Genomic DNA, 25,570 nt, shown 5'->3' on the forward strand with positions numbered 1-25,570 from the left:
GAGCTGAAACCCCCATGCAAACACCCGCAGGCACCGCGCGACTCGATGGTAGTCAGCGCGCATACTGTGTGACGACCCGATCAGCGGCTATTTTGGGGCTTCTGCCGCCCGTTTTGTTGTCGTGGCCGTCGTATGATGCTGGTATATGTCAAGACGCGAACCAGGTCGTCGGGTCGCCATGGCCGTCCCTACGTTTTGGACGACCCCAGACTTGCGCCGGACGCAGGGTTGAGCTATACATGACCCCCCATCCGGATGTTGTGCATATATCGAACCAGCACCGCCCGGGCGCCGCGCCCGCCATGACCTCCCTTCTCCCTTTTACTCGACCACTGCCGCTGCTGCTCCTCCAAGATTTACATGTCCCTGACTGACTGTTCAACAAGCCGACATGGCGATTACGCCGAGGGAAACTGCGGGTTGGGACATTCCGACCAGGAAAGAGTACGACATCTTCTCCTGGGGCGAGGAGGACATTGACGACTGCAATGCCGAAAACAACGACCTGGCGTCGGCGAGCGCTCAGGCAAAGCCATCTCCATGGACAAAGTCCATGTTCAAAGTGCGTTGATCCTCCCGTCAGCCATGCCACGAGGTCTAATGGGCATCAATCAGCTCTACGCCATCCTGCTTCTAGCCACACTCAACTCCTGCATCAACGGCTACGACGGTTCTCTCATGGCCGCCATCAACTCTTACCCGCAATACCGCTCCTACTTTGGCTTCGACCCGGACAACGGCACGCCGACGACTGGAATCGTCTACGCAATCTACCAAATCGGCAACCTGGTGGGTTCCTTTGCCGCAGGACCGGCCTGCGACACGTTTGGCCGGCGATGGGGCATGTTCACGGGCGCCTCCATTATCATCCTGGGCGCCGGTGTCCAGGCCTCATCTGTTAGCCTGGCAGCATTCATCGGTGGCAGGTTTGTCCTCGGCTTTGGCGTCAGCATATGTGCCACTGCCGGACCCGCCTATGTCAGCGAGATGGCACATCCGGCATACCGTGGCATGCTGACGGGTGTGTACAACACCTTTTGGTTTGCTGGGGCCCTGCCCGGCACCTGGGTGCCGTATGCCACCAGTGCCATTGAGGGGGCCCAGAGCTGGCGGATCCCGTCGTGGTTGCAGATGCTCTTTGCGGGCATTGTGATAGTTGGGAGTCCCTTTGTCCCAGAGACGCCGCGGTGGTTGATTGCAAATGACAAGCACGACGAGGCACTGCGGGTCATGGTGAGATATGGCAAACTCGGAAAACTCGCAAAGAGTAGGGAGCTGACCAACCACACAGGCCAAATACCACGGCGAAGGCCGCCGCGACTGCCCCATCGTCCAACTCGAGTACAAGGAAATGGTGGCCGACATCTCCGTCACGGGCGCCGACAAGCGGTGGTGGGACTACCGCGAGCTGTTCAACACGCCCGAGGTGCGCTACCGTACCTTCATCGTCATCACGTTTGCCTTTTTCAATCAGTGGGTCGGCAACGCGTCGACATCGTACTACTACCCAACAGTCCTCCTGACGGCGGGCATCAAGGACACGCGCACACGGCTGCTCCTGACGGCGCTGTTGACGCTCATGGCACTCATCGGCGCGCTGGTCGGGGCGCGCTTCACAGACGCCGTAGGGAGACGGCGGCAGATGCTCTTCTCCATCGCAGCAATCGCCTTCATCTGGGTCATCGTCATGCCCATCAACGCCACAAACCCAGCCGCCTCAACCTCATCAACCGACGCCACAACCGCGTCTTCCTCCTCCTCCTCCTCCACCATCGCCTCAACCCACTCGCGCGCCATAATCGCCCTCACCTTCCTCCTCATGCTCATCTACAGCATGGGCATCACGCCGCTGCAGGCGCTCTACCCCGTCGAGTGCCTGCGCTACGAGTCCCGCGCCAAGGGCATGGGCCTGTACAACTTGGCCACCAACATTGCAAACTTCTACAACACCTTCGTGACCGGCATCGCCTTTTCGCGGCTCGGCTGGCGCTACTACGCCGTCTTCGTCGCGTGGGACGTCTTCGCCGTCGTCGTCATCTGGGCCACGTACGTCGAGACGAGCAACATGACGCTCGAGGAGGTCAGCTGCGTGTTTGCAAAGGGCTTCCGCCGGCCGCGCTGGCCCTGGTTTTGTGGTGGCCGATGGCGTGCTGGAGGAGGAGGTGGTGGTGATGAGGAAAGGAGCGGCGGTAGGAGGCTCCGTCGTCTCCGTCTCCCGAGCCGTGGACAGGAGCTGCGGCGCGCCATGCACTTGAGCCGCAAGCGGCGGCGGGGCGCGCGCGAGAGCGGCGAGACGGCCCTCAATCCGACAAAGATGAGCAACGACAGCGTGAGCAGCCGGGGCAGCGAGGGCGACGCGGCGGCGAACCTGCGGTGGTCGTGGGAGTAAGTAGTGAGTGATCCCAAGTGAGCGAACGAGAGAATTGAATGAGCCAGCCGGGTTCCTTAGCCTCTCCCGCTCGCCTGTGCATCAAGCTCGGTCTCCCCGCCACCCCTGTATACTCATTCCCCTTTCTACACCATTGTTGACATCCGATCATGATACCCCGGGCATGCGGCTGGGCAAACGAGACGAGGTATGCAGCAAGTGTAATGCGGCTGGGCGCTACGATTGACGTGACATGCACGCAGCAACGTCGTGGAGTGTGTCTTTTTTCCTTTCACATGGATCGGCGTTTGGTATCAGGAGTTGATATCTGGCACGGTATTTGGTATTTGGTAACCGGGCACCTAGATTGATCAGCAGCGCAAAGCTACATGGGAATGGATGAATGGATAGGATGGCATGGATAAGATGGCATGGGTAGGGGCTTTGTGTGTTCGGATTGATTTGAGATGGGGCCGTTGGAAGATGGTGCTGTGCCAAGTTAGAAGTCAGCACAGCGAATGGCGAAATGAATCACCAACTCAAAGGCTTCCTTTTTGAGCGGCCGAGATAGGCTTCGTGGAGCTGAGGGACATTCAAGCTCCTATGAGCATGAACCAGGAAATCGGATTTCACCGCTAAAAAGACGGTGGCAACGGGTGATGAAGTGCTTGACTTATTTGGCATTTTGTCTCCTCATCGACTGCATGTGTGTAGGGAGTATTCGAGCCTGAAGTGTTGGAAATTTTCAGCCCATAAAACGATGGTTATAGGGAACATTCGAGTCTCTGAACCCTCCGTTGGATAGTGAGTGACGAAATAAATCACCAACCCAAGGCTTCTAAGTGGCTCAGCTACGTTTTAGGGGGCTAGGGAGCGTGTCAGCTCTTAAGACCTGAACGATAGAGAGATTCTACTCGCCAGAGGGCTAGTGATAAGGAGTAATCAAGACTTCCCTTCGGTGGTGATTTTCAGGAGAAGCTTCGATGTATCTATTTTGAAGAATTACAATATATGTAGAAAATAAATGGACAATTTTGGTGTCCCATGTCTAGCCACATCAATCTCGGATACGCCTCAAGGCTCCAATCTCTGAGTCTTAAATGTCAACTACTCGAACTTTATTTCCGAGTCTCCCCGTATTGCCCCTCATCAGACCTGCGTTGACCATGATGGTGCCCCTCGTCTCACCGCACCACACTCGATCCCAGATGACGTTCCGCACGCCCCAAAAGGCCACGAGGGCGAGTTGGATCCACATGCCCACGTCCAAGAGGCCCCTGATCAGCCCTCTTACCGGCCGCGACATTGCCGTCTCGTACGCCTTTTGGCCCGCATCCCAAAATGCTACCTCTTTGCCTGCCTCGACGTGGACGTGGCCAAAGACGTGCAGAGCGGGGCGGACGCGGCGGACCTCGCGGGCCAGATACTCGCAGCCCAGCCCACTTCTCAGAGGAAGATCGAGGTGCCATTTTGCGGGGGTGTGCGTGATCAAGATGTCGACATCTCTGGGGACAGTGTCGGTGAAGGCGTCACGTCCACGCTGGTACTGAAAGGCATGTTCGGGGCCGCCGCACTCTGGAATCTGAGGGGCGCCGTACAGCTTCAGCCTGCGGCCGTGGGAGTGGCCATTGCCATTGGAGCCGGCCTTGGTACTGGGGACTCGCAACGTGACGGAGCTGTGCTGCAGGTATTGGACATCCTTCCAGTCCAGCTTGCCATTGCGATCCTCTTCGGCCAGAGTACGGCGGGAGCGTGGGTCTAAATAAGTGTCGTGGTTTCCAGCAATGGCCACCTTGTGCTGGTGCGGCAGAGAGTTCAGCCAGTCGATCTGGGCCTGGAGTTCGGAGAGGGAGCCGCCATTGGTCAGGTCGCCGGCGTGGATGAGGATGTCGCCGTCGGGAATGCGCTGCTTGAGGTTGTGCGTGTCGGAGACGCAGACGACGCGCACTGGCGGGGTGGAAAGCGGAGCGGGAGTGACGCGGAGGGAGTTGAAGAAGTGATAGGTTGCGTAGACGGCGAACCTGAGGGGAGTCCTGAGCAGCACGCCGAGGATGCTGGGCGGCTCAAAGGGCGAGTCGCTGGCGTAGACGAGGCTGAAGGGCATCACGGGTTGTCGTGACACTGACAGCGAGCGGGCGGCGATCAGACATGGCGTGGATGTCGTCGTGGTCGCTCAGCGGCACGCCCTTGACCCTTGGAGCGCAGTGACGTCGTGCCCGTGGCCCTGGCTCTCTGTAACTTGCCAACTCTCTTTGGTTGCACGCCTTTCCCTGCTCTACCCTAGGCGCCTAAACCATGGACAAAACAAGCTTCCTCTTCCGCCTTCTCAGTACGGATACCTCCCTCCTCAGCTAGCTTGCCGTCCAGTCTCCAATTCCACAGCTAAAGTCGCTTACGCCAACGACAGCAAACGGCATCAGCAGTCCCACCATGGCCGCGCCTGGGAGCGAAAGCAGCCAGGCCCTCGAGACCAACATGGATGTCGACTATGTCGTCAGCTACCGGTTTGACGACAAAGGTAACCTCCTTGGCACGCAATGCTAGCTCGCACGCGCTGACGCTCCGCCCTCCAGACAAGGACGCTTCGCTCGCCAAGTTCGAGGAGCTCGTGCGAGCTCTTTCATCGGTTGGACTGGCCACAGAGGTCCGCAATGGCGAGGACAATTCGGTGCTGGTCTTTTGCAGGGTAGCTTCCAAGGACCACCTCTTCGGCGAGGTGTACCGCTCCAGGTGCGCGAGTCATTCAACACCGGCCTTTTTCTTCTTGCTGACCAGTTTGCAGGGTCAAGGACTGGATCCACGGTATCCGCGCTTCAGAACCACCTCGAGAAACACGCCAGGCCCTCGAGGCTGACCCTCTGTCCGAATCCGAGAGACTGAGAATCATCTACCAGCTCATCACAAACCCCGAAGATGAGGGTGGAGCTGGCATTACACCCAAGGAGGGCGATTGGAAGAATGTAGAGGCCATGTTCCCTCTCCACGACCACAAGTACAATCACGAGTGGATCAAGAAGTGGAGCACACAATATTTGCTCAAGGCAGAGGACTTGGACGAGATCCGGAACCGCTTTGGTGAAAAGGTATGGATGTTGCGCAATGGTGCACAAACCAATGACTGACGATTCCCAGATCGCCTACTACTTTGCATTCACGCAGTCGTATTTCGCTTTCCTCGTCTTCCCAGCAGCCTTTGGGGCCTCGTGCTGGCTGCTTCTAGGCCACTTTTCGCCAATCTACGCCGTGGTCAACGCGCTTTGGTGCATCATATTCACGGAATGGTGGAAACACCAGGAATACGACTTGAGCATCCGATGGGGTGTGCGCGGTGTATCTGCCATCGACTCGCACCGCAAGGACTTTAGGGCTGAGAAGGAGATGCAAGACCCAGTCACGGGGGAGACCATCAAGGTGTTCCCGATGAAGAAGCGATTTCTCCGCCAGCTCCTCCAGATCCCCTTTGCCATGCTTGCAATTCTCATTCTGGGAAGTCTGATCGTCACCTGCTTCGGTATCGAAATATTCATCTCCGAGGTGTACAATGGGCCGCTGAAGCAGATACTGGTAAGTCGATCCTGATCGACGCCAAGTGAGACGAATGCTGATCAGTCTAGGTATTTTTACCAACTCTCATCCTCAGCACGGGTCAACCTGTCATTTTGGGAATCCTCAACCACTTTGCGGAACGACTTACAAACTACGAAAACTACGAAACCCATGGATCCCACGAGTCGGCGCTGGTCCAGAAGATTTTCGTGCTCAACTTCATCGTATCATACCTGCCTATCATGTTGACGGCATTTGTTTACGTTCCTTTCGGCAGCGTCATTGTCCCATATCTGGACGTCTTCAGCCTGACAGTCAAGCCTTTTGCAGAGCACGACAAGCAGTTTGAAGCGCCATCGTCATGGACAATCAACCCGTCAAGGCTACGGAACCAAGTCATTTACTTTACCGTCACTGCTCAAGTCGTCAACCTGGGCATGGAAGTCGTTGTGCCGTACCTCAAGCGCCGTGGTCTGGCCAAGTTCAAGGAGATTCAGACGGAGAGAAAGGCCAAGAATGGTGGCACCAAGCCAAACATCGCTGCCAACGACCCACCAGAGGAAGCTGCCTTCCTTGAAAGGGTGCGCAAGGAGGCTGAGCTCGACCACTACGATGTCCAAAATGACCTGCGTGAGATGGTTGTGCAATTTGGCTATTTGTCGCTGTTCAGTGTAGTCTGGCCTCTGACGGCAGTGTCTTTCTTGTGCAACAACTGGGTTGAATTGCGTGCAGATGCCCTCAAGATTTGCATCGAGATGCAACGTCCCACGCCGTGGCGTGCCGACACCATTGGCCCCTGGCTGGACAGCCTGAGCTTCCTGACCTGGTTTGGCAGCATCACGACCTCTGCCCTCGTCTATCTCTTCTGGAACGATGGCCTTGGACCAGATGGCACTCCGGCCGACATCAAGGGCTGGGCACTTCTCCTCTCGATCTTCTTCTCTGAGCACCTATTCCTCGCAGTCCGCTGGGCTGTGCAGACGGTCATCAAGAAGACAGACTCGCCAGGTCGGCAAAAGGAGCGCAAGCAGCGGTACATTGTTCGCAGCCGTTACTTCCAAGAGAGTCTGAAGCAAATGGAGAGGCTGCCCAAGATGAGCGAAGACGACAACACCACCATAGGCTACCTGAGCCGCGAGAACCTCGAGGAAGCCGCACGGCAGGCAACTCTCCGCGCCAACCGCATGGAGGACAAGTTCTGGGCGAGACAGAAGGGGTGGAAGGAGACGGTGGCCGTGGGAAGGACGCTGATTGAGCAGGCGGTCAGCGCCGAGTCGAAGAAGGACCAGTGAGGCAGAAGAGAAGAAGAGATGGCGTCCCGGGGCCTTGTCCGCGATTATCTTTTTCAATTGCTCTTATCCTGAGTGCGCGACTGGACACTGGACTCGACTGGCTGGTGGGCTGCTGATGCGAGCGTCTGTCGCCCACAAACACACAAGCAGGCCGCCCGCCCAGCGCTGCTTATCGTCACACATGCATGCGCACATCGGTCCGGGTGCGTGGACGACTGACCTCGATCGACGGACCGCACAAGGATCTTCATTGTCTGGGGCAAGCAAGCAAGCAAGCTTACAAGCAACTGGTCGCCCAGCTTGTCGGCCACTACCTTTTGCTGGTGGCGACTTGGGAGGCGGCTGCGGTGGTGTGGCAGAGTGACGAGGCGGCCGCTACCATTGGCCCGAAAACACCATCACGTCGCCGCCATGTCTCCTCTGTCGGTCGTGATGGATAGCTCAGAGACTGGACTGGCTAATTCGTTCGACTGTTGGATTGGCAGGCAGGCATTTTGGTGCGCACTGCCTGCATGCACCTTTCCTTTGCTCTTTCCTGCAGCATCTTGCATCCATCTTTCCTGTGGGCTGGCTGCGGCCGGAGCTAGCTACGGCCGCACTTGCATTGAGGCTGAAGTAATGTGATGGACTGGGCTGCTCTGATCTCGAGCTGGTCGAGTCGTAGTCGGAACTCCTTCCTCATCTTTCATGTCCTTTGCCCTTTGCGGCACTTCTCTTTCTTTTTTCCTTGCTTTCCTTTGATCGATTTTGTAACGGCCGACGGAAGCAAATGGTGTAATGGATCATGCCACGAAAAGCTCTCCTGTTGGGGGTTAAGGTGTTGCTATATAAAAGTTCATCTCTTTGGCAGAACACACGACCGTATCCTGGAGTGACTTTGTCTTTGCTTCGTCTTGATCTGAAGACGTGGAGCTCCGGTGAGATGGCAAAGGAATTCAAGAGGATCCTACATCTCTATCTCCCCACGCCCCAATCAACGACACCTCCTTGTTCCAGCATGGCTAGTGGCAGCAAAGGCTCCTCTCAGGTCGACTAAGTGATGGAAATAGTTCTATATCTTGATTCCGACATTCTAGCAGTCACTTCTCTTGCCCTCTTTTCTGCATCTCAACCGCTCACCTACTTGTACTGTACCAATCCACGTGCTGTCAATATTCCATCTTTATTCGTGGATGCGGCGCAGTTCTTGGGTCGAGTTGATTGGCCCAATGTATAGCGAATGAGCGAGCGGGTGAGGATAAGTGGAGCCTCATGGTTAAACAGATGGCGGGACTTTTTGATGGTCGGCTAGCGCGCTTGCTTTATTTCTCATCAATTTTCTTTCGTTGTTCTGACATTATTACTCCTGGGTTCAGAGACACGAATGCCTTGCTGGTATGCTAGCAGACGTTTTTCTATTTTCCAGTCCACCATGGCCACCCGCATTGGACTCTACAACTGGGCGCCGAGCAGCCATCGTTTGTGTTCTCTCGCATGAGGGGTTTGGTGGGGCAGCAGGGGTAGGTAGCTTTATGCCCTCAATTGCAGATTCTCTCACACAACCTAAGCGAGCGAGCAAGTGGGAAGGATGAGAGGCGAGGAGAGCAGGATATGACGGCTCCACGTGGTTCACGGATGGACTGGGGCGACATAGGATTCAGGAGCAGAGACAAGAGACACGAGATGAGCAAGATGGCTGGTATGGAGCTTGGAAATACCTAGACAGTGTTCTGCGTGTAGCTTTGAGCAGTCGAGCTCGCAGATGTCGGGTATAAGGTCGGCTGTCGGATGACTACCGTACGGGTAGGTGTAGGCGAGGGGAGTGGTGAGTGGTTGGGTGGGCGCGAGGGATGACGTACAGGGTGGTGTCATGGTTGTCATGCGTCAGGTCGTTGTCGTCGTCGTCTTCGTCGCCCCGCGGCCAGCTGGGCTGATACGGGATGAATCGGAGGAGTACATCATTGGGGATGTGTGAGGCGACTTTACAAAAGCTTTCTCGTCGTTGCGCCGTCGACGAATCGCAGGGGAGCAGATGGGCGTTTGTTCAGCGTGAGGTGTTTTCGCGGACGGTACGGGGCGGGAGACACAGACCATTGGGGGGTCCGCACAAACAACTCGTGGCCGCCCGGCTGCGCTGTTAGTGCGGAGCGGCGGCGTCAGGCGCGCAATCATCGGCCAGGACTTAGTCAGGATCATTTGTGGAGGCTGTGTGCAGGGTCCAGCCTCGAGTCCCTCTGACCGGAGTCTGGATGGAGAAGAATAAAAACAGCCCCATCCCTCGACTCTGCTCTCGCTTTATACGCCAGAACAACGACTCCAGACTTCTACCAACACTCTACACATATACGTTTCTTCGGAAATCCAAACAACCTCCACACGCAATCATGTCCGACCACTCCTGCTCCTGCGGCTCCTCCTGCCAGTGCGGCACCAGCTGCACCTGCGGCGTACGTCACTCCACCTCACCTATGTCCGCTGTTGTTGCACATTGCCTTGCAGCAGGCTACTTGCCTGCACTGCATTTCTTCACATGTCGTTTCTCTCGACGACTTGCCAACACATCATCACAACCATCATCATTCAAAGCTGCCAACAAGTCCAATAAACTAACTCCCGAGCCAACAGAAATAAACAAGCAAAACCCCACGTACCACGTACTGCTACCCCGCTCCCGTCGCCTCAACAACAATGACAACAAATACCACACATCAACATCGATACCGGATTGCAACATCTTTACGCTAGACGGATGGGATGCGGATGCGGATGCGGGCGAGAACTGTTTGATTTCATACCCACCGACCTGACGTCGTTCATGGATACCTATCATCTACAACTTAGTCACGAATGATATGCGGATACCAACTCTGAAAAAACCTGCCTGCATTGAGCCGCGAAAATGTGACATTAACTCCATGGCATGACTGCTCTCGCTGCTGCTGCTGCTGCTGCGGCCAGGTCACATTTTTGGGATCCCATCGACTGAAACCAAATCACGACACTCACTTCACTCAAGCAAAGCACAAGCAATGTCAACGAGCGACTCTTGATTCCTAACCACGATCCAAAAAGGGTTACGGGCAGGTAAATTGTGCGTACCAGTTACCGTACCCAAAAACAAGAAGGCATACAAGGCGCTAGCGGCGCGCACTCCCATCCCAGCCGCCATAGTAGAAATCAATTGCTCGCTCCCTTTCCCGCCTCCGTCTACATGGCAAGAATAATGTCAGATGTCTGTCCGTCTGTCTGTTCCCCCCTCAGCGCCGCGGCACCCGCCCAAGCAGCCCAAGGAGCGAAGGTGGGGAAGCGAAGTCAAGGCGAGGCAAGTGCGTGCATGGTTGATGGTTGATAAAGACAGCGCTGCCGTCGCGATCGGCAAGTGAATTCAAAGGATGGTGCGAGGTGCCAGGCCAAAGGGAACAGACAGACTGGATCAGACTATTGTTGCCATGTTGTTGCGTCGTAGGATCCTATCAGACGGAGAATTGTTGGACGAAAACGCGGGATTATTGAGGTTGACGGCGGAGAGCGAGGACGGCATGGGCGTGGGAGGCGTCGAGCCGCTTAGTGCTGCAATGGTGCGTTAGTTTTTCACTGTGATGTTTGGGTGGGACGACGATGATTCAAGTCAGTCACGTACCTTGCAGCAGGAGCAGCCGGAGCACTGGCCGCCGTTGTGGGAGCAGGACTGGCAGTTGCTGTGCGGGGAGCTATGTTAGCTTCATGTTTCGCGTCGGTCCAGCCCTGTGGTAGGGAGACGTTGATGAAGGTGGGGTGGAGTGGGAGGGAAACACGGTAGTAGTGTGGGGTAGGACCAAGAAGAGATATCAAGGTGCTCTCTTTCACGTACCAGGGGTTCATCTTGGTGGTTTGGTTGGGGGGTTTGTTTGGTTTGGGGTTGAAGAAGCTTTGAGTCTGATCGATGAGCTGGAGTCGGATGATCAGAAGAAGCCAAAAGGCTGTCCCTCGACTCGATTTATATATTCCCGTCTTTGGCCTTGTCCAAAGCGGTCCATACAACTTCCGGCTGCCACCAGCTTGGCGTGCAGCTGTCTGCCAGTCATGAGCTCTCACATCCTTCCCGGCCGCCCTCATGCATCGTCTCGGTTGCCGGGGGAGGGAGAGAGAGGAGAGCTGGGCTGGATGTCGGTCAGTCGGTTGTCTCTGCCCAGCTAACCACCCAACCTAGCTCGAGTGAGCTTCAGCAGCAATTGCTTCTCACGGGCAAGCCAAGACCCCGCGCGCCCGCCGCGACAGACGCCCCCCGGCCGGATTGACACAGGTGGGCATCCAGTCGGCGACGGCGACGGAAGTGCGGGGTTTGTTTAGTTGGCGCGTGGAGCTGGACACGGGGCTGGGGCTGGGTGGGTGGCATCGTGGGAGTCGTCAATGGGGGTGGTGGATGGAGGGGAGCGTGGGATGGGAGCGAGGGTAACGTCTTTGGGAGCAAGCGGCCGCCGCCTCTTCGCATTGGTCGTCGATACTGCAGTCAGCCTGTCAGCCGACGTGTGCAGGGCGCGGAACGGCTCGATAGCCTGGCCTTCTAGGATCAGTTAGATGCCCACGAGATAAAACTGGGGTGGGTCCTTCTTGGTGTCTCTGGAGAGCTGGGTAGTTGGCCAAACCATAGCGCAGCGATACCCAGTCCACGCCGGCCAACTCTATCCAAGCGATGCAGTAGCCACGGCGCTCGCAGGATTAAGACGGCCGTCGACGTCCATTGGCAGCTGCTGCTCGGAGGAGTCGGCGGCGTGGCCAGACTCGACTGGAACTGGCTGACCTTTTGGCTCGTGAGCGTCGTCCATCTTCGCCTTTGCCAGAAGCTTTGCCGAATGCTGCAGCTGCACGCCTGCCTGATGGTTGCGGGTCCCATCTTGCATTCCGGTCTGCGGAGCTCTCCAGACTGCGAATCCTCGTAATGTAAGCTCTGTCCGAACATTTACGTACTCAAGCGCTGCTCAGACATTTGTTGCGTGGGATAGTGAGGCGTGCTAGGCGTCCGCTGTAAAAAGACATGTCATTGTTGCGTAGTGTCTGCGTATTGCCGTCGAGTTGACCGCCAACGCATGAGAGTTACTTGGTTTACTGATCTGCAAATGGTTACAGCGCCGTAGTCGCCGTTATCAATATACCTAGGGAGTGAGCACTAGAAACGCCGTCTTGCAATTGCTTCTCCATCAGAAGCAACATACCCTTTGCAAGCAGCATGCGGAGAAGCTGCCGTCCATTAAAACGCCGTGACCGCCAAAAGCCACAGTCATGAGAGCCCGCGATGAATTCAATCGAATGCAACGCCAGCAAAGCGCCGCCGCCAAAGATGCGTCATGATCATCCCAAACCCATCCTCGCGTCGTCTCCCAGACCGTACTCTGACGACTGGTCTTGATATTTCAGCGGCGTATGCACGTCGTCCTCATCATCTCGCAACTCCAATTCCATGCTTTTTACGCTGCCACTCGCATTGCTTCTTTCGCTTGCCGCCTTGCTGGCCCGTCTCTGCCCAAACCAGGTCCTTCGACGGACTTTTCCATCGCTTTGAGCATCATCCCGGATTGAATCCGTCCGCTCGGTCAAGTTTGTCTCCGACCTTGAAGGATCCACTTCCGAAGGTGCGATTGATTCGGTGTCGGTGGGCCGTGGTGTGGGCACTGGTGTGGGTTCTGCCGATGAGTTGAGCTCCACCAGCTCAGCGTCGCGGCACCACTTGCGGCGACGAGTATAGCGTCCCCAACCATCCTGGCCCTGTCTGCCGTCTCTCCACTACAATCATCAGCGCTGTTTTGTTCGGTGCTGGGGCTTGGTTTACCTTTGAGTCGTAGTAGATCCATTTATCCTCCTCGGTTTCTGGACCCTCGACAGTCCACTCGCTTCCCTCGACCCACATCCAAATGGCATGCCCTCCTTCGACGTCTGGGAGCTCAAAGTGCTCGATATCATCAGCCGGATTCAGGTGTTCGTCAGTCCAAGCAGCACGCTCATAGGAGAGCAAGTGTGACGTCCAGCCGATTCCGAGCCAACGACGTTGGTTTTCCCAAAGTGTAAATGTGAAGCGAACATGAGGGGACTCGACGTTGCGTTTGGCGGCTAGCGATGCGGCAATCGCGTTGGCATCCTTGTTGCGAGGGGGAAGCTTTGGCGGCTTGGGTTTGTTTGTCGACTGCGGTGCTGCTCCAACATCTAGACCGGTGATAATCGCAATGGAGCGCCTGATGAGCTTGGATCGCCATAGAATTATCCGCGTCACTCTGGCTGGTCGCGAGTGCCAGCTCAAAGCCGTGGTGCCGAGGGCGAGAACCACTCTTTTCGTCGTTATGATGCGGAGCGGGGGAAGGGTAAGTATTACCCAAAAGGGGGTGACGAGAAGTATGCGGATAAAGAGCGTGGTGAGAGCAGGCCGAGTAGTCGCAGATGTCGCAGTTCGTTGTGTCGACAGAAAATCTGTCAAGCGGATGAAGGGATCCAGCAAAATGTTGCATCTTGATGTAAACAACTTTAGAGAGTCTACGATTTCTTCAAGGCTCTTGTGATGAGGTGTACTGCTGTCCGAGTCCCCTCTTTTGCGTCCTGTCGTTTTTTCTCCAGTCCATCCTGTCGACGACAGAGGCGAATACCGGCGGGCGTACATGCCCAGTATCAGGGCCACAACAATGACTATGGGGCCGGCATAGCGCAAGATTGTGTTGCCGTATAATGTGATGGCCCAGAATCCAGCCAGAAACAAAAAACTCTCCCATGGGTCGCCCGTCGTCCATGACCACAAGCCCACCAGCTTGTTGAGCGGCGCGATGAAAGGATAGGAGTAGGCAAGGGCGCGAGTGACTTGGGGCGGAGTCGCGACGAGCAATGGAGACTTTTGGTGGACGAGGATTGTCGAGCGATGCTTTGCGGAGGCAGGGTAGTGGCCCAGAGTGGTTGGAGAGAAGGCTGCGCGAGTCGGTGGAGCGTCACCGACTCGAGTCGGCGAGCCGTCCCGGTAGGAACGTGGAGAGGACATCTGAGTTGTCCACGGAGTATCTGTTGATTTTGTTAGAACGGTTGACCATGACGGTGGTTAGGGAGGGTGAGAGGCTTGCCGAGTGCGGCCATGCAGGCACCCAGTTCACTGCCTTGGAAGCATTACGCCGAGGGGCAACAAGTTGGGATCGGTACCAAGGCGACTCGCTGTGACCTGCCGTCCGGTGGTAGCTAGGAGTGACCGTCAGAGGCAGAGTAGAACAGTAGAGGCACGCGGCATAGGGAAAGATGATGATGGATATATGCACACTCCGCGCGCGGCCAACTTGTGACCCGATTGAGGCGATGATGTCGGCCCATGTGATAGATGGAGGTTTGCCTAGGACTAGGTGCTACAACGGCTGCGCGGCCCAATGAGAAGGGCTCGAATTGTTGTTTCAAGGTTGCAGGGTGTTTGGAGGCTTCAATGACGGCGCTTTGCTTTGACCCAAACGCATGCGACCATGAGTTCCAAGGTGTTCGTCTGCCAGAGTCGACGGAATGAGGCCGCACTCGCACGGAAGCGGTGTTGAGCCCACGTCACGTGAACCTCTTCTCGGCATCTCAGTGCGCTTTTCGCCGACGCCTCCAGATCCATCTTCGTTCGATCTGCGAAGTCGCCTCCAGGAAATTTTGGCCTCGTCCTTCCCCGCCATTCGATTCTCAGGCTATCGCTGAGCTTGAATCCCGTCATGGTGCCGCTCGCTGCTCCGCCTGTTCACTTCTCTCTGCTAACCTCACCAGGCGCACCGCATCATAACCCAGGTCCTCGTCACCGGCAGCCGCGTTTTCGGACGCGCCTTCACCGAAGCCTGGAAGCAAGCCGCAGCCTCTCAAAAATACGCCCAAGCCAATGCGAAGAACCCCAATGCCGCCAAGAGTTTCGCTGCCTCTGGACTCACTCTCGACGAGGCCTGCAGGATCCTCAACGTTTCGCCGCCAAAGGGAGGACAGACCGACATGGAGCAAGTCACGTCCCGCTTCAAGAAACTCTTCGACCTCAACGATCCCAAGAGAGGAGGAAGCTTTTATCTGCAGAGCAAAATCCTGCGAGCCCGGGAAAGAATAGAGGCAGAAGTTCGGACTGCGGAAGAGACTGCTGAGCGCGAGGCGGAGCTGAAAGAGGGTTGGAAACCAAAGGTGTACAAGGACCGGTAGCGGATCAAAAGATTGCCAGGGAAAAGGCCATAATCCGTTTACAATCAGTCGATGGGCGCGACCCTCCGACATTTGGTTCCGCTGTTTGTTTCCCTTGAGCAAGCGTGGCACTGCATGGCATCAGCAAGGAGTTTTGGAGTTGCGGCAACGGTTCTTGCGGTTTGGGTGTGCTGATCTGTGGAAACCATAAAGACATGGAGAGAACAGCAAGATGATTACATTTCCACTCCTCTGTATTATATCTACCAGCGTACGCTGTCGTTTGCTTGACGCCAGCGAAAAAATCTTGAGCAGCGCTCATGTGCCATTCTCCTCCTTTCATACATATATTCATGGACCTCATCGACTCTGGCCAAACTATTCTCTTGACGTGAACTGTTTGGCTGTGCGACACGCGAAGCAAACTGTAGATTCCCAACGACACTTTCGTCTGGTTCAAGGTGGCATGGACAAGCAATAGGAAGAACCAGTCTCTGTAGATCAAAAATCCTTTTGCTTTCGAGCAACCGAGAACCTGGTCCTTCCCAGGGCAGACAAATAGCTAGTGCGGCTCTGGCTGCGGTGGGCTCTTGCCGTGCATGGCGTGACGTAAGCGGAGATTTGCGAGCGGACGCGACTTCCCGCGCAACATTATTTTCGTCACCCAACTGCTCGTGCCCGCCTCCCTCTCTTCAACACTCTCCTTCATCACGACACGCACCTCGACCTCACCACCGCCCTGCAACACACTCCAACACCAGACCAAACCCTTTTCCTTCGCTCCTGGGTTGAGACGCGGCCAGTCTCGCTGGTCCAATCGCTCGATCGCCATGTCGAGTTATCGACCGGCGTACAACAGTCCTCGCGACTCTCGCAACCACCGTGATGGTGGCGGCGGACGCCCACAACGGCCGTCGCCTGAGCGTCGCGATAACTCGTCCATGTACCAATTTGGAGGCGGACGAGACGGAGACTCTTACAGACCAGGCCAATCCGATAACCGCAATGGCAATCGTGCTGGTCGTGACCGTCCGAACGACTTTACGTTTCGCGCAGGCAATGAGCGCGATGTTCGCTTTCCCGCGACCGACACGTCTAACTTTGATGGGGCTGCGACTAGGAGGCCGGCGAGCTACAATCGAAGACCAGCGCGTAGACCAGGCCGTGGGATCGACCAGCGTAGACGCGACTATCCTGGCCGTCAAGGCGGTTGGCGCCCTCCGCCCGCACCTCACGAGCGACCGATCCTGCAGTCGACACGCGAAAAGACTCCTGAACAGTTCGCTGGCATGAATGATGGTTCCACAAAGTTTATTTCTCTGAGCGACGTGTCCGACTCCGAGGCGGAGATGGAGCTCGAATCTCACTCTGACGATGAGGATTCTCTCCACGATGATGAAGAACAACCAGTTGCCAAAAAGGCCCGGGTCATCAGTCAAGAGAAATCTGACGACGATGCGGTGCCCCGTTGGTCAAACCCTGACCCTTACACCTCTCTGCCCCCGCCTGATGAGTCCCAAACGAAAAAGAAGGATTTCGTGAAGCTCATTCGAAAGGCCAAAGTGGCTTCGGATCGCGACTCTGCTTCGAATGCAGTCACGCAGAACGCTGATTTCATCTCCCTCAACTTTGATGATGACGAGCAAAAGAGCGAAGATGAAGATGACGCTTCTGAAGATGAGGGTCACACGGCCCCTCGCTTCAGCCATCTCGACAATCTTCATCCCAATCGCTCATTGCATAGATCGGACACGGTGACTTCAAATCAAGGCAAGTCAGCTTCGGTGGTACCTCAAACAGCAGCTTCTTTGGGTCCGCCTCCAACGTTGTCCCAGGTGCAGGCTCGCGCGCCGACAAACGCTCTTGACGTTTGGCCACCTCCGCCACCGCCGCCCAAGTCGAGCACGAATGGAACGCTCCCTCCGCTTCCCCCTCTGCCCACCAAGAGCAAGAAGCGGAAGCGCGATGCCACTGACGGCAGGCTTTGTGAAGAGTGGGCACCTCGCGCGGGAACATCGACTACTCCTTGGTGCAAGATTGACCACTCTGCCACCAAAGACATGGGACTTTGGTATGTCATGATGAACAGACACGTTGATGATGGTGCAACTAATGATTGCAACAGGCTCCACAAAGAAATTTCGGACTTCTATGCCTATGTCAAACCGCATCCAGTTGAGGAAACAGTCCGCCGCGAACTCATCTCGCGCATCAGCAATATCATTGAATCTGCGTTTCCGAGTGCCACTGTTTGCTCCTTCGGCTCTTTCGCGTCGGGCTTGTATCTTCCCACGGCAGACATGGACTTGGTCGCTGTGTCGCCGGAGTATTCCAACAGAGGCGTGCCACAGCTCGGCCAAAGCAGAAACAAGCTTCAAAAAATTGCCACTTTGCTTGAAAAGGGAGGAATCACACAGCCTGGATCAACTGAAGTGATTTCAGGCGCCAGGGTGCCCATTATCAAACTCGTTGACAAGTTGACGGGCCTCAGAGTGGACCTTTCGTTTGAGAACAACACCGGCCTCGTGGCGAACAACACGTTCAAGGAGTGGAAAGCCCAATATCCGGCCATGCCCGTCATCGCCACCCTTGTCAAGCAGTTCCTGGCAATGCGCAATCTCAATGAGGTGTTCATTGGGGGTCTGGGAGGCTTCTCCGTGATTTGCATGGTAGTCCACTACATTCAACATCTCCCAGCTGCCCAAAGCGGCAACATGCTGCCAGAGAGACATCTTGGAGACATTTTTATGGGTTTCCTGTTCTACTACGGCTTTCAGTTCAACATTTACAACACCCAGATTTGTCTCAAGCCTCCGCAGCTTTTGCGCAAGGTCTTCTCGGGTCCTGATGGCAAACCAATGAAGCCGGATCGTCTGTCCATCATCGATCCAAACAAGCCATCCAACGACATTTCCTCCGGCTCTCACAATGTCGAAAAGATCCTGCAGTGTTTCGGGAAGGCATACAAGGACTTGCAAGCGCGGATGACGCAAATCTCCAACGACGACTGTGCAACGCGCAGAAACGCCAGCATTTTGCAAGCTGTGTTTGCTGGAAACTACTCCTCGTTTGAGTGGCAGCGGGATCGGCTGCTCAAGGTCCACGATCGACGATGAGGAGCTTTTGTCGTTGATTTCACCAACAGGCAAAGTGACTACTAAAGTTGTGTTAGGTCTTGCCATATCATTCGCGAATCCCATCAGCTTCCAATCCTTGGCGGCCTCCACTCGGTCGTCTTAGCTCAATGGCTTTGCAAGACTCCCTAGAATTGCTCCAGCAAGCTGTTTACAAGCCTACCATCCTGACTATCCTCGAAGTAAGTTGAGTCAGCCTTGCGTCTAGCTGATGTCCCTAACGTTTACGACAGGTAAATCCTTCAAGGTGTTGTACAAACATTTTGCTCTGGTGTATCATACCCAATTAGCTGGGAATATCGACTTGGGATAACCTGATTTTCGCGCTCAGCGGTGCTCCGGATTGCAGTCTCGGGGCATCGGCGGGAACAGTATACCCATTACGCGTCTATGCGTTCGATCGCCCACTTCAAAAATTCATCGACAACAGGCGGGGCTCAAGAATGATATCAGTGCGGGCCAGGTCGCTCACGAGGATTCTCGCTTTTTGATCTGCTCAGACTGCGCCTTCGGATCTCCATGTAGCCCGTCTGAGATGAAAGGTTGGCTTCGGCGGAAGTCGAGACTCTGCTGCACAAGTGGCGTTCCGACCACTGCATTGGCTTGACGAACATTGGCAAAGACGTGCCCATCTGAAAAGCTACATGCTGTTGACAGAAGCTTCATTCGCGCTCGGAGACCACGATCTTAGTTCGTACTCCTTCGATGGAGTGAATTGCCTGAGATTCTGTCACATCGGAACAGACTTTGATCATTGACTACGACAATCGCAGCCGTATCGACCGCATCCTCAACAGATCCGGCCCTTTGCTTTGCTTTCTTGCTTTTTCTTTCAAGAGTATCGGGGGAGGACCGAGGCATATTCTGCCTCTGTTGCGTTGCATAAAAAGAGCATTTTCGATAACCAGCGGGCATCATCCGAGTCTTTCTTCTCTTCTTGCAATGTACTAGCTTTTCCCTGTTCTTATAAACACTTAACCTCTACAACAGGCGGCGACCTTCTCAATCCTCCGAAACGACCGCCTGGCCGTCCTCGACCAATAGAGACCCGCCTTTTTATATCTGGCTCCCTTCTATTGCCATTCAGTTTTCTCTCCTCCCGCTTTTGCATCTAATTCTTGTCCAGCAGTATCGTAGGCTTGTAAGATCGACAAAAGCGATGATCGGAAAGAACTGACATTACACACTTGGCCTCTCTAGCAGCCGGGGCAAAATATATCGTCTTCTTGAAAGCGATGTCGTCCACTTGAGAGGCTCTCGCAGAGCTCTTTTGAGCTCTGAAGGATCCTCTCTTCGCTTTCTCGGTGGTTTGGTCGGTCGGTCGCCCTCTTTACTGTTGGCAGTGAAGGATGGCTGACTGGCTGACTGGCTCGTCGGGAACGCACCCTTTTCTCGTCATGTCGCTCGCTTCATGTGGGTGTTTGAGGAGGATTGGAAGTTTGGGGGTCAGAATGTTGGTAGAATTGGGGGAGAGGGGAGCTGGGGGCTGAGAGCTGGGGAGGAAGGTGGGCTTTTGGGATGTACGTGTTGGGAAGGTGCTGTGGAGGTGATGGTCGAGAAAGTAGGAGCCTAGATTGGGTCAGTGAGGTCTGGAAAGGACTATCTGTCTAAGATGTGGCGTGAGCTGAGCGAGTGTGGAGGAGTCGCGTCTGGTTGACGCTGTTGGTCGCAACTGACAAGTCTAGTTTTGAGCTGCTGTGGTGAAAGAACGATTGACCTCCTTCCATCCTTACTTCGTCCGCGCCAGGTGTTGGCCGAGACTTCGATGTACATACACTACGCATTCGGTATATCCGCCTGCATACATCAACTTGTTCACATGAATCAACGTCTTTTTGGCACTTCTGGCTGGCCGTCATCGAGCCTGAACAGGAGAACCGTGGGACGAGATCGCTGTACGCACATTGTGGTAGAGATTTGTAGGCGTTGGTCAGTGCAATTTCGATGCTGCAGAGTCGTCCTGGACAGGTTGGAATCTAAATCCGGGAGGGATATCTTCGACATGCAACGGAGCTGCCTGAGCTGGTGGATGCTCGGTGCTTGTAGAAGCTCTCTTTGGGGACGGATACTATGGATTTACGATGCATCATTCTACCGTTGATGGAGGCGTTTGCTGTTAAATTCCATGCGCTTGCATTGTGTCATTAAACCGGCAAGGTCACTGATCATGCCGTGAGAGCGTGGCATGATGAGGGTTGAAAAAGGAGGCATCGCTCATGAAAACTGGAGGATACGGAGGTTGAGAAAGGTGCCGTATCATTTTGACCGAGTCCCAACCACATGTGCGACAGGTCTGTTTATTTCATTTCTCGCCGGGTGTAAGCTCGTACGCCGCAAAGCATGCGGCTTTGGGAGGGATAGGACCTTTCTCTGTGCGTTCCAAAAAATGAAACGGCAGGACGTAAGAGCGCACTTCACACTGAGGAAGCGACGGAGGCCCCAGCGATTTCTCGCCACAAGCACACATCGCACGATGAATAATAAATCCATTCAAGCTTCTTTCGCTCCTACTCTTTCCGCTTCATCACAGCCCACCAATTGTCCTTTTCATACCCAGACTCGACAACCACACCACCTGCCGCCTCGACATCCGACTCGAGCTCTCCCTTGCGATAAAGGTGGTAATATCGGTGGAACGTCTTGGGTTCTTCCGATGGTGGGTCGTTGGCTTCCTCTTCAGTAGGTGCGGGAGTGCTGTCTCCGTCCTTGGGCTTGTTCTTTTGCTTCTTCTTTGCCTTGGGTTTATTACCCTGCAGAACCCATGGAACCATGACGTCTTGGTCTCCGCCCTCGTCCCACCCGCGCCGGCTATCCTTTTGCTCCAACGCCCACACATACACCAATGCCGTGCCCTCGGGCCGCAAATGCGCGAGAATCTCCCGAACGCCTTCGATTCGTCTTTCTGGCGTTGACAGGTGGTGCAGGACTGCGATACAAATGGCAAAGTCGAAGCTGGCAAGCGGGTGTGGGAGAGACAGCGTGTCGGCGACTACGACGCTGTGCGGTGGATGGCGCGTTGCGATTTTGGCCAGGTTGGTCGACCTGTCCGAGGCAATGATGTAGAGGTCTGGGTTGACCGCGAGATATTTACCATTGCCGCATCCGACGTCAAGGCCAATGGAGCCCGCAGGCAGAGACTTGAGGAACCGCTCGACTATGGGCCATGGCTACTGGGGAGAATGGTTAGTGGTTGTCGCAAGACGACGCAAGGCGCGGTACCTTGTAGCGCGTGGAGGAAAAGTGCGAAGCTATCTGCTCGTAGACGGTGTGTACATGCTCGTCCTCGTAATCGGGGCCGTGGTCGACCATGGTGGGCAGCGCATTGGTTGAGCGGGAAGTCAATCGTTGAAGCAGTCGATCATGAAAGAGGCTCTGTGGCTGGGCGGGTGTGGCGCGGGAGGAAAAAGCAAAGTCGTCGTGGCTCAAGCCACATCCCTACCCGAGCTTCAAGTCGCGCCCTCGTCTTTTTTCGAGTCGCGCCGAAATTTTAGAAGTGCCCTTTTCGCTCGCTGCCTTTGTCGTGCGTCCGGTATCTGCTCTCTAGCATCTTTCTTTATCTGGTGCCTTGCCAGTGGTTGCTTGTCGTCTCTGCTCAACATTGCTACCGGCTCACGTCAGGTTGAGCGATTCGTGCCGTACCAGACCATCTTTCTGCTGTTAGAAAACTGGCCCAGTCCCCGTTCTCTGCTACTTCTCTCCGTCTCCTTTCACTCGACTTTCACTTTGGCGCGTTTCACACCGGCCATTTCACTTCACAATGGCTTTCACAAAGTTCAAGACAAAAGACCTCGCCCGGTCGGCCTCCCTCAAGAAATCCAGACGACGCCGCATAGTTTTTCTTTCAACCTCCCATCCCAAATCCTTTGACCATCGACCTCGCCGCCCCTCCACCAAGAACAAGTCCTCTTTGTCCGCCATGGCTGAAAGCAAGTCTTCTCCGAAAATGGTTTCAAAGACGGCATCTATATCTTCTGCGCTGGAATCGCAGCCAAAGTCGAAAACCTTGTCTTCCAAATCTCACAAGAAAACCCGCCCCGAGATCAATTTGATCAAAAACGAACGAGAGGCTTCAAGCGAGACCTCGGAGTCCTCCAATTCTTCCACCAAGCCCTCCTCAATCTTCGATCACGACGAGGGGAACGGCAAGCCCGGCCCCGTCGATACTCCTCCCTCATCTCCAGCATCAGAGACCGCTCCGGTTAGCGAGAAGGAGAAGCAAGAGTCCGAGACCGCCGTCGCCGTCGCCGCCGCAGACGCAAAGCGCAAGAAAAGACCTGTTGAACAGGCAAAATCTGAGCAGCCTCAAAAATCAACCAAGCCCGACTCCGCAAAACCTCAAGTCTCCACTTCCCGCAAGAACTCAGAAAAGCCTGCCAAGACCGCTGAAAACCCTCGCCAAAAGAAAAAGATGGAAATGGCCGATTTCCAAGTCTCACGCGACCAATTCATTGCCAGACTGGACCGCCGCTGGCCCAATCCAGCAATCGGCGGCAAAGGTCTTGTTAATCCGCACATTTTCTGCTACCGCCGCTCTGTTCTACAGTGTCTCCTCAACATACCTCTCTTCGTTAGCTGGCTCAATAAGCACCACATGGCGGGCAGCAACCAGTGTCCAGGCAGATACGAAGAATCGACGCAAGGCAAAACTCATCCGAAGAACGCACCTGCTTGTTTGGCTTGTGCTCTCATCAGGCTAGCTAGGGCTTACTGGCGACCCGAAAGCCAACAAGCACTGCTGGCTGCTACTAAGAATTTCGATCAGGCAATGGCAAAAATCGCCTTGAAAACTACACGTTTTCCTGCTGTCGGATCGAATTGGGGTGAGGTGTTTGGTGAACAGCAAGATGCCGCAGAGTTTTTCCTATGGATTCTCCAGGCCCTTGAAGAGCATGGCCAGATGAATAGAGGGGAGATCGACACCATCTTCCGACATAGGATTCGAAAAGAGAAGTGTTGCCCGGAGTGCGACCATCGTTCACCCAGGGAAGACGCATCCAAAACCTTTTTGTTGGCAGTCAACGAGAATCGTGATTCTTTGGAGTCCATGATTGCGGAAAGCATGCGTATCGAACGATTGCAGCAAGTGTCTTGCGACAACGATCACTGCAAGTACAGCGACAAATCAAAGCGACGTTTGAACATGTCGCGCAAAACAACTGGCATTCTCGAATGTCCGGAAATCCTGGTCGTCCAAATTCAGCGTGCTGGATATACCAAAGGTGGTCCTTTCAAGAAAACCAATGTGGTTACCTATCCTCCAATCCTTGACCTCACAAGCCGTCTGGACCCCCAAAGCGATGAAACAACGGCAAAATACTCTTTGAGCGGAGTTGTGCGTCATCGGGGTGGAAACTTGAACACTGGCCACTACATTGCGGATTCCATCACGCCCAAGGGTGTGCGTTTGTTCGATGATTCCGAAGTCAAGAGAAGGAAGTTGAGCGACCTCCTGGTCCCAAGGGAGGGGGGCACTGGTCAGTACAGCCTAACTCCGTACTTGCTCTTCTACACTCGACTCCGCGACGATGAGCAAAGTCCGCTGTCCCAGCTTGACGAAAGCAACAACGCTCCCGGAAACACCAATGAAACTCTCAAGAAGACTCCTAAGAACGGCACTCCGAAGTCCAAGGACGGCAAGTCAACCTCTTCCACGGGCAAGTCCAGCGCTGCCACACCTGGCAGACAGACCATGCAGAAGAAGAGAAAGTTGAGCGACGCCACGCAATCCAGCCCAAAGAAGCAGAAGAAAAGCAAGCACTAGGCGGGCAGTTCCCGAGCACACAAACACGACACGACGCACGAGCACTCTGTACAAACCACAGCATCTGTAATGGCGGCAGCAGTACATTACAGCACAGCAACATCATCATTTTGCATCGGACTGGCGTGGATGAATGATTCCGGGGGCACTTTTTCCTTTTCTTTTGTTTGTTCCCCTTTCGAGTGCGACATCAGCATGCACCGCGATACCCTCTGAGCGCCTACGTCTGCTTTGAAGTGGTTTTCCCTTTTGTCGATTGTCATTTCATCGAGCGGCGAGTTGCACCGGATCTTCACTGGCTGGGGTTGTGGCAGCGCACTTTATTTCGCCGCGATTGGGACACGACGCATGGGGGGAGTTTTAGGGTTGACCAATGCATTCATGCAACCGTTTGAAATTTGCAAGAGCCCTCTTGATTGATGTGACAGATGACTTGAGGAAGATCGTGATCAGTGACTGGTGTGTTCAGCTGACAGCAGAAAAGTCTCAAAAATGCGAGTTTGGATTGACAGACGGACTTGGACATAACCGAATGCCCTCAGAAGTCAAATTGCCCTCCAATCGCCATCTAGTGGATGAGAAGTGGAGCATTCGTCTGGTGCTTGCTTCATGATCCCACCTCAAGGATTTGGCAAACAACAATCAGACTGCGAGAGATTGAAGCAACTAGACACAAGTCACGTGGCTGGAATTACTTCTCAACTTGCTTGCACAAAATGCGCTGTTCGGCCTACCATTGAAACCATGCTTATGGAATCAAACAAACCAATGCCAGCACAACAACACCCAGGACACACCAATGACACCTCGGCTCAAACTTCTCCTTTGGCTTTCAAATGTCTCGAAGACCGTAAGATGGTATCTTAAATCCATTCTCCCATTTCACGGCTGCAGTCATCAACAGTGGAGCTCGCACAACTCGAAAATAAAAGTGGGGCGAAGTGGATGGCGGGACGGGCCGGCGTGCGTCATTCGGCTCAGGGGGGCTGGGGGTGGAGACGAAGACACGCAGCGGTGGGGAACAGGGGGGCAGTGAAATGAATTTGATATGAGCCTGTCGAGGAGTCATCTAGAAATAGGAGAAGGGGGACAAGTCGGGATACAGAAAGGAGGGAAAGGGGTACCTGAATGATGACCCCAAAGCGATCAGGGGGACGACGAGGGAGGCGCCGAGGACGAGCAAGGGTCGGGTGTCTTGGAGTCGCGAGGCAAGTCATGGGCAAGACACAGACAACGACAAACATCAACACCGACGCCTCATGCTTGCTCTCATTTCGGCTCCTCCCAGACGACAAAACCATCACAATGCCCTTTCACTCAACGTCGCCATCCCTGGACAATGCCTCACCGCATCTCGAAC

The 25,570-nt window shown here is 54.9% G+C and overlaps 10 protein-coding genes across 10 annotated transcripts; 5 read left to right on the top strand and 5 right to left on the bottom strand.

Moving 5' to 3' along the window:
* Positions 1-391: 391 nt before the first annotated feature.
* BKA78DRAFT_251653 (uncharacterized protein) lies at positions 392-2,389 on the top strand (the record flags this gene model as incomplete). The annotated part of the gene is made up of 3 exons (XM_066884674.1): positions 392-562; positions 616-1,233; positions 1,292-2,389. The coding sequence occupies 3 exons, from the start codon at positions 392-394 to the stop codon at positions 2,387-2,389; spliced, it is 1,887 nt and encodes a 628-aa protein (XP_066744048.1).
* Positions 2,390-3,464: 1,075 nt separating this feature from the next.
* On the bottom strand, positions 3,465-4,472 carry BKA78DRAFT_251297 (Metallo-dependent phosphatase-like protein; the record flags this gene model as incomplete). Its single annotated transcript, XM_066884641.1, has 1 exon — positions 3,465-4,472. The coding sequence occupies one exon, from the start codon at positions 4,470-4,472 to the stop codon at positions 3,465-3,467; it is 1,008 nt and encodes a 335-aa protein (XP_066744049.1).
* A 326-nt stretch (positions 4,473-4,798) lies between these two features.
* Positions 4,799-7,206, top strand: BKA78DRAFT_251154 (calcium-activated chloride channel-domain-containing protein; the record flags this gene model as incomplete). Its single annotated transcript, XM_066884627.1, has 5 exons — positions 4,799-4,886; positions 4,942-5,098; positions 5,151-5,451; positions 5,501-5,932; positions 5,983-7,206. 5 exons carry the CDS (start codon positions 4,799-4,801, stop codon positions 7,204-7,206), a joined length of 2,202 nt encoding a protein of 733 aa, XP_066744050.1.
* A 2,224-nt stretch (positions 7,207-9,430) lies between these two features.
* Positions 9,431-10,565, bottom strand: BKA78DRAFT_130221 (uncharacterized protein). Its single transcript, XM_066882573.1, has 3 exons — positions 10,285-10,565; positions 9,809-10,008; positions 9,431-9,595 (listed from the first exon to the last, which is right to left on the bottom strand). The coding sequence occupies exons 1-3, from the start codon at positions 10,352-10,354 to the stop codon at positions 9,521-9,523; spliced, it is 345 nt and encodes a 114-aa protein (XP_066744051.1). The 5' UTR covers positions 10,355-10,565; the 3' UTR covers positions 9,431-9,520.
* On the bottom strand, positions 10,250-11,507 carry BKA78DRAFT_130229 (uncharacterized protein). Its single transcript, XM_066882574.1, has 3 exons — positions 10,826-11,507; positions 10,637-10,755; positions 10,250-10,429 (listed from the first exon to the last, which is right to left on the bottom strand). Exons 1-2 carry the CDS (start codon positions 11,278-11,280, stop codon positions 10,692-10,694), a joined length of 519 nt encoding a protein of 172 aa, XP_066744052.1. The 5' UTR covers positions 11,281-11,507; the 3' UTR covers positions 10,250-10,429; positions 10,637-10,691.
* Positions 11,508-12,148: 641 nt separating this feature from the next.
* On the bottom strand, positions 12,149-14,662 carry BKA78DRAFT_313565 (integral peroxisomal membrane peroxin-domain-containing protein). Its single transcript, XM_066888395.1, has 3 exons — positions 14,259-14,662; positions 12,992-14,199; positions 12,149-12,945 (listed from the first exon to the last, which is right to left on the bottom strand). The coding sequence occupies exons 1-3, from the start codon at positions 14,269-14,271 to the stop codon at positions 12,514-12,516; spliced, it is 1,653 nt and encodes a 550-aa protein (XP_066744053.1). The 5' UTR covers positions 14,272-14,662; the 3' UTR covers positions 12,149-12,513.
* A 208-nt stretch (positions 14,663-14,870) lies between these two features.
* On the top strand, positions 14,871-15,336 carry BKA78DRAFT_331363 (cochaperone Pam16; the record flags this gene model as incomplete). The annotated part of the gene is made up of 2 exons (XM_066889871.1): positions 14,871-14,873; positions 14,923-15,336. 2 exons carry the CDS (start codon positions 14,871-14,873, stop codon positions 15,334-15,336), a joined length of 417 nt encoding a protein of 138 aa, XP_066744054.1.
* An 809-nt stretch (positions 15,337-16,145) lies between these two features.
* Positions 16,146-18,431, top strand: BKA78DRAFT_352582 (uncharacterized protein; the record flags this gene model as incomplete). The annotated part of the gene is made up of 2 exons (XM_066891380.1): positions 16,146-17,386; positions 17,441-18,431. The coding sequence occupies 2 exons, from the start codon at positions 16,146-16,148 to the stop codon at positions 18,429-18,431; spliced, it is 2,232 nt and encodes a 743-aa protein (XP_066744055.1).
* A 2,525-nt stretch (positions 18,432-20,956) lies between these two features.
* BKA78DRAFT_336616 (S-adenosyl-L-methionine-dependent methyltransferase) lies at positions 20,957-21,836 on the bottom strand (the record flags this gene model as incomplete). Its single annotated transcript, XM_066890235.1, has 3 exons — positions 21,669-21,836; positions 21,199-21,616; positions 20,957-21,123 (listed from the first exon to the last, which is right to left on the bottom strand). Exons 1-3 carry the CDS (start codon positions 21,756-21,758, stop codon positions 20,957-20,959), a joined length of 675 nt encoding a protein of 224 aa, XP_066744056.1. The 5' UTR covers positions 21,759-21,836.
* A 253-nt stretch (positions 21,837-22,089) lies between these two features.
* On the top strand, positions 22,090-24,607 carry BKA78DRAFT_313575 (uncharacterized protein). Its single transcript, XM_066888396.1, has one exon. The coding sequence runs from the start codon at positions 22,207-22,209 to the stop codon at positions 24,208-24,210; it is 2,004 nt and encodes a 667-aa protein (XP_066744057.1). The 5' UTR covers positions 22,090-22,206; the 3' UTR covers positions 24,211-24,607.
* Positions 24,608-25,570: the final 963 nt, after the last annotated feature.

The sequence above is a fragment of the Phyllosticta capitalensis genome (assembly GCF_038381095.1).
Source record: "Phyllosticta capitalensis strain CBS 128856 chromosome Unknown BKA78scaffold_5, whole genome shotgun sequence".
Lineage (NCBI taxonomy): Eukaryota > Fungi > Ascomycota > Dothideomycetes > Botryosphaeriales > Phyllostictaceae > Phyllosticta > Phyllosticta capitalensis.

What these genes read in the sequence shown, in the direction of transcription:
- BKA78DRAFT_130221 (XM_066882573.1), bottom strand. Translation starts at nt 10,354, where the DNA reads ATGGCGGCTGGGATGGGAGTGCGCGCCGCTAGCGCCTTGTATGCCTTC. An exon ending in GTTTTTGGGTACGGTAACTG is followed by an intron (nt 10,009 to 10,284) that starts GTACGCACAATT and finishes TGTAGATGATAG; the next exon opens with GTATCCATGAACGACGTCAG. An exon ending in GGTTTTGCTTGTTTATTTCT is followed by an intron (nt 9,596 to 9,808) that starts GTTGGCTCGGGA and finishes TGGCAGGAGGAG; the next exon opens with CCGCAGGAGCAGGAGTGGTC.
- BKA78DRAFT_313565 (XM_066888395.1), bottom strand. An exon ending in GGATCTACTACGACTCAAAG is followed by an intron (nt 12,946 to 12,991) that starts GTAAACCAAGCC and finishes TGATGATTGTAG; the next exon opens with TGGAGAGACGGCAGACAGGG.
- BKA78DRAFT_313575 (XM_066888396.1), top strand. Translation starts at nt 22,207, where the DNA reads ATGGCTTTCACAAAGTTCAAGACAAAAGACCTCGCCCGGTCGGCCTCC.
- BKA78DRAFT_130229 (XM_066882574.1), bottom strand. Translation starts at nt 11,280, where the DNA reads ATGAGGGCGGCCGGGAAGGATGTGAGAGCTCATGACTGGCAGACAGCT. An exon ending in CCGGCTGCTCCTGCTGCAAG is followed by an intron (nt 10,756 to 10,825) that starts GTACGTGACTGA and finishes GCACCATTGCAG; the next exon opens with CACTAAGCGGCTCGACGCCT.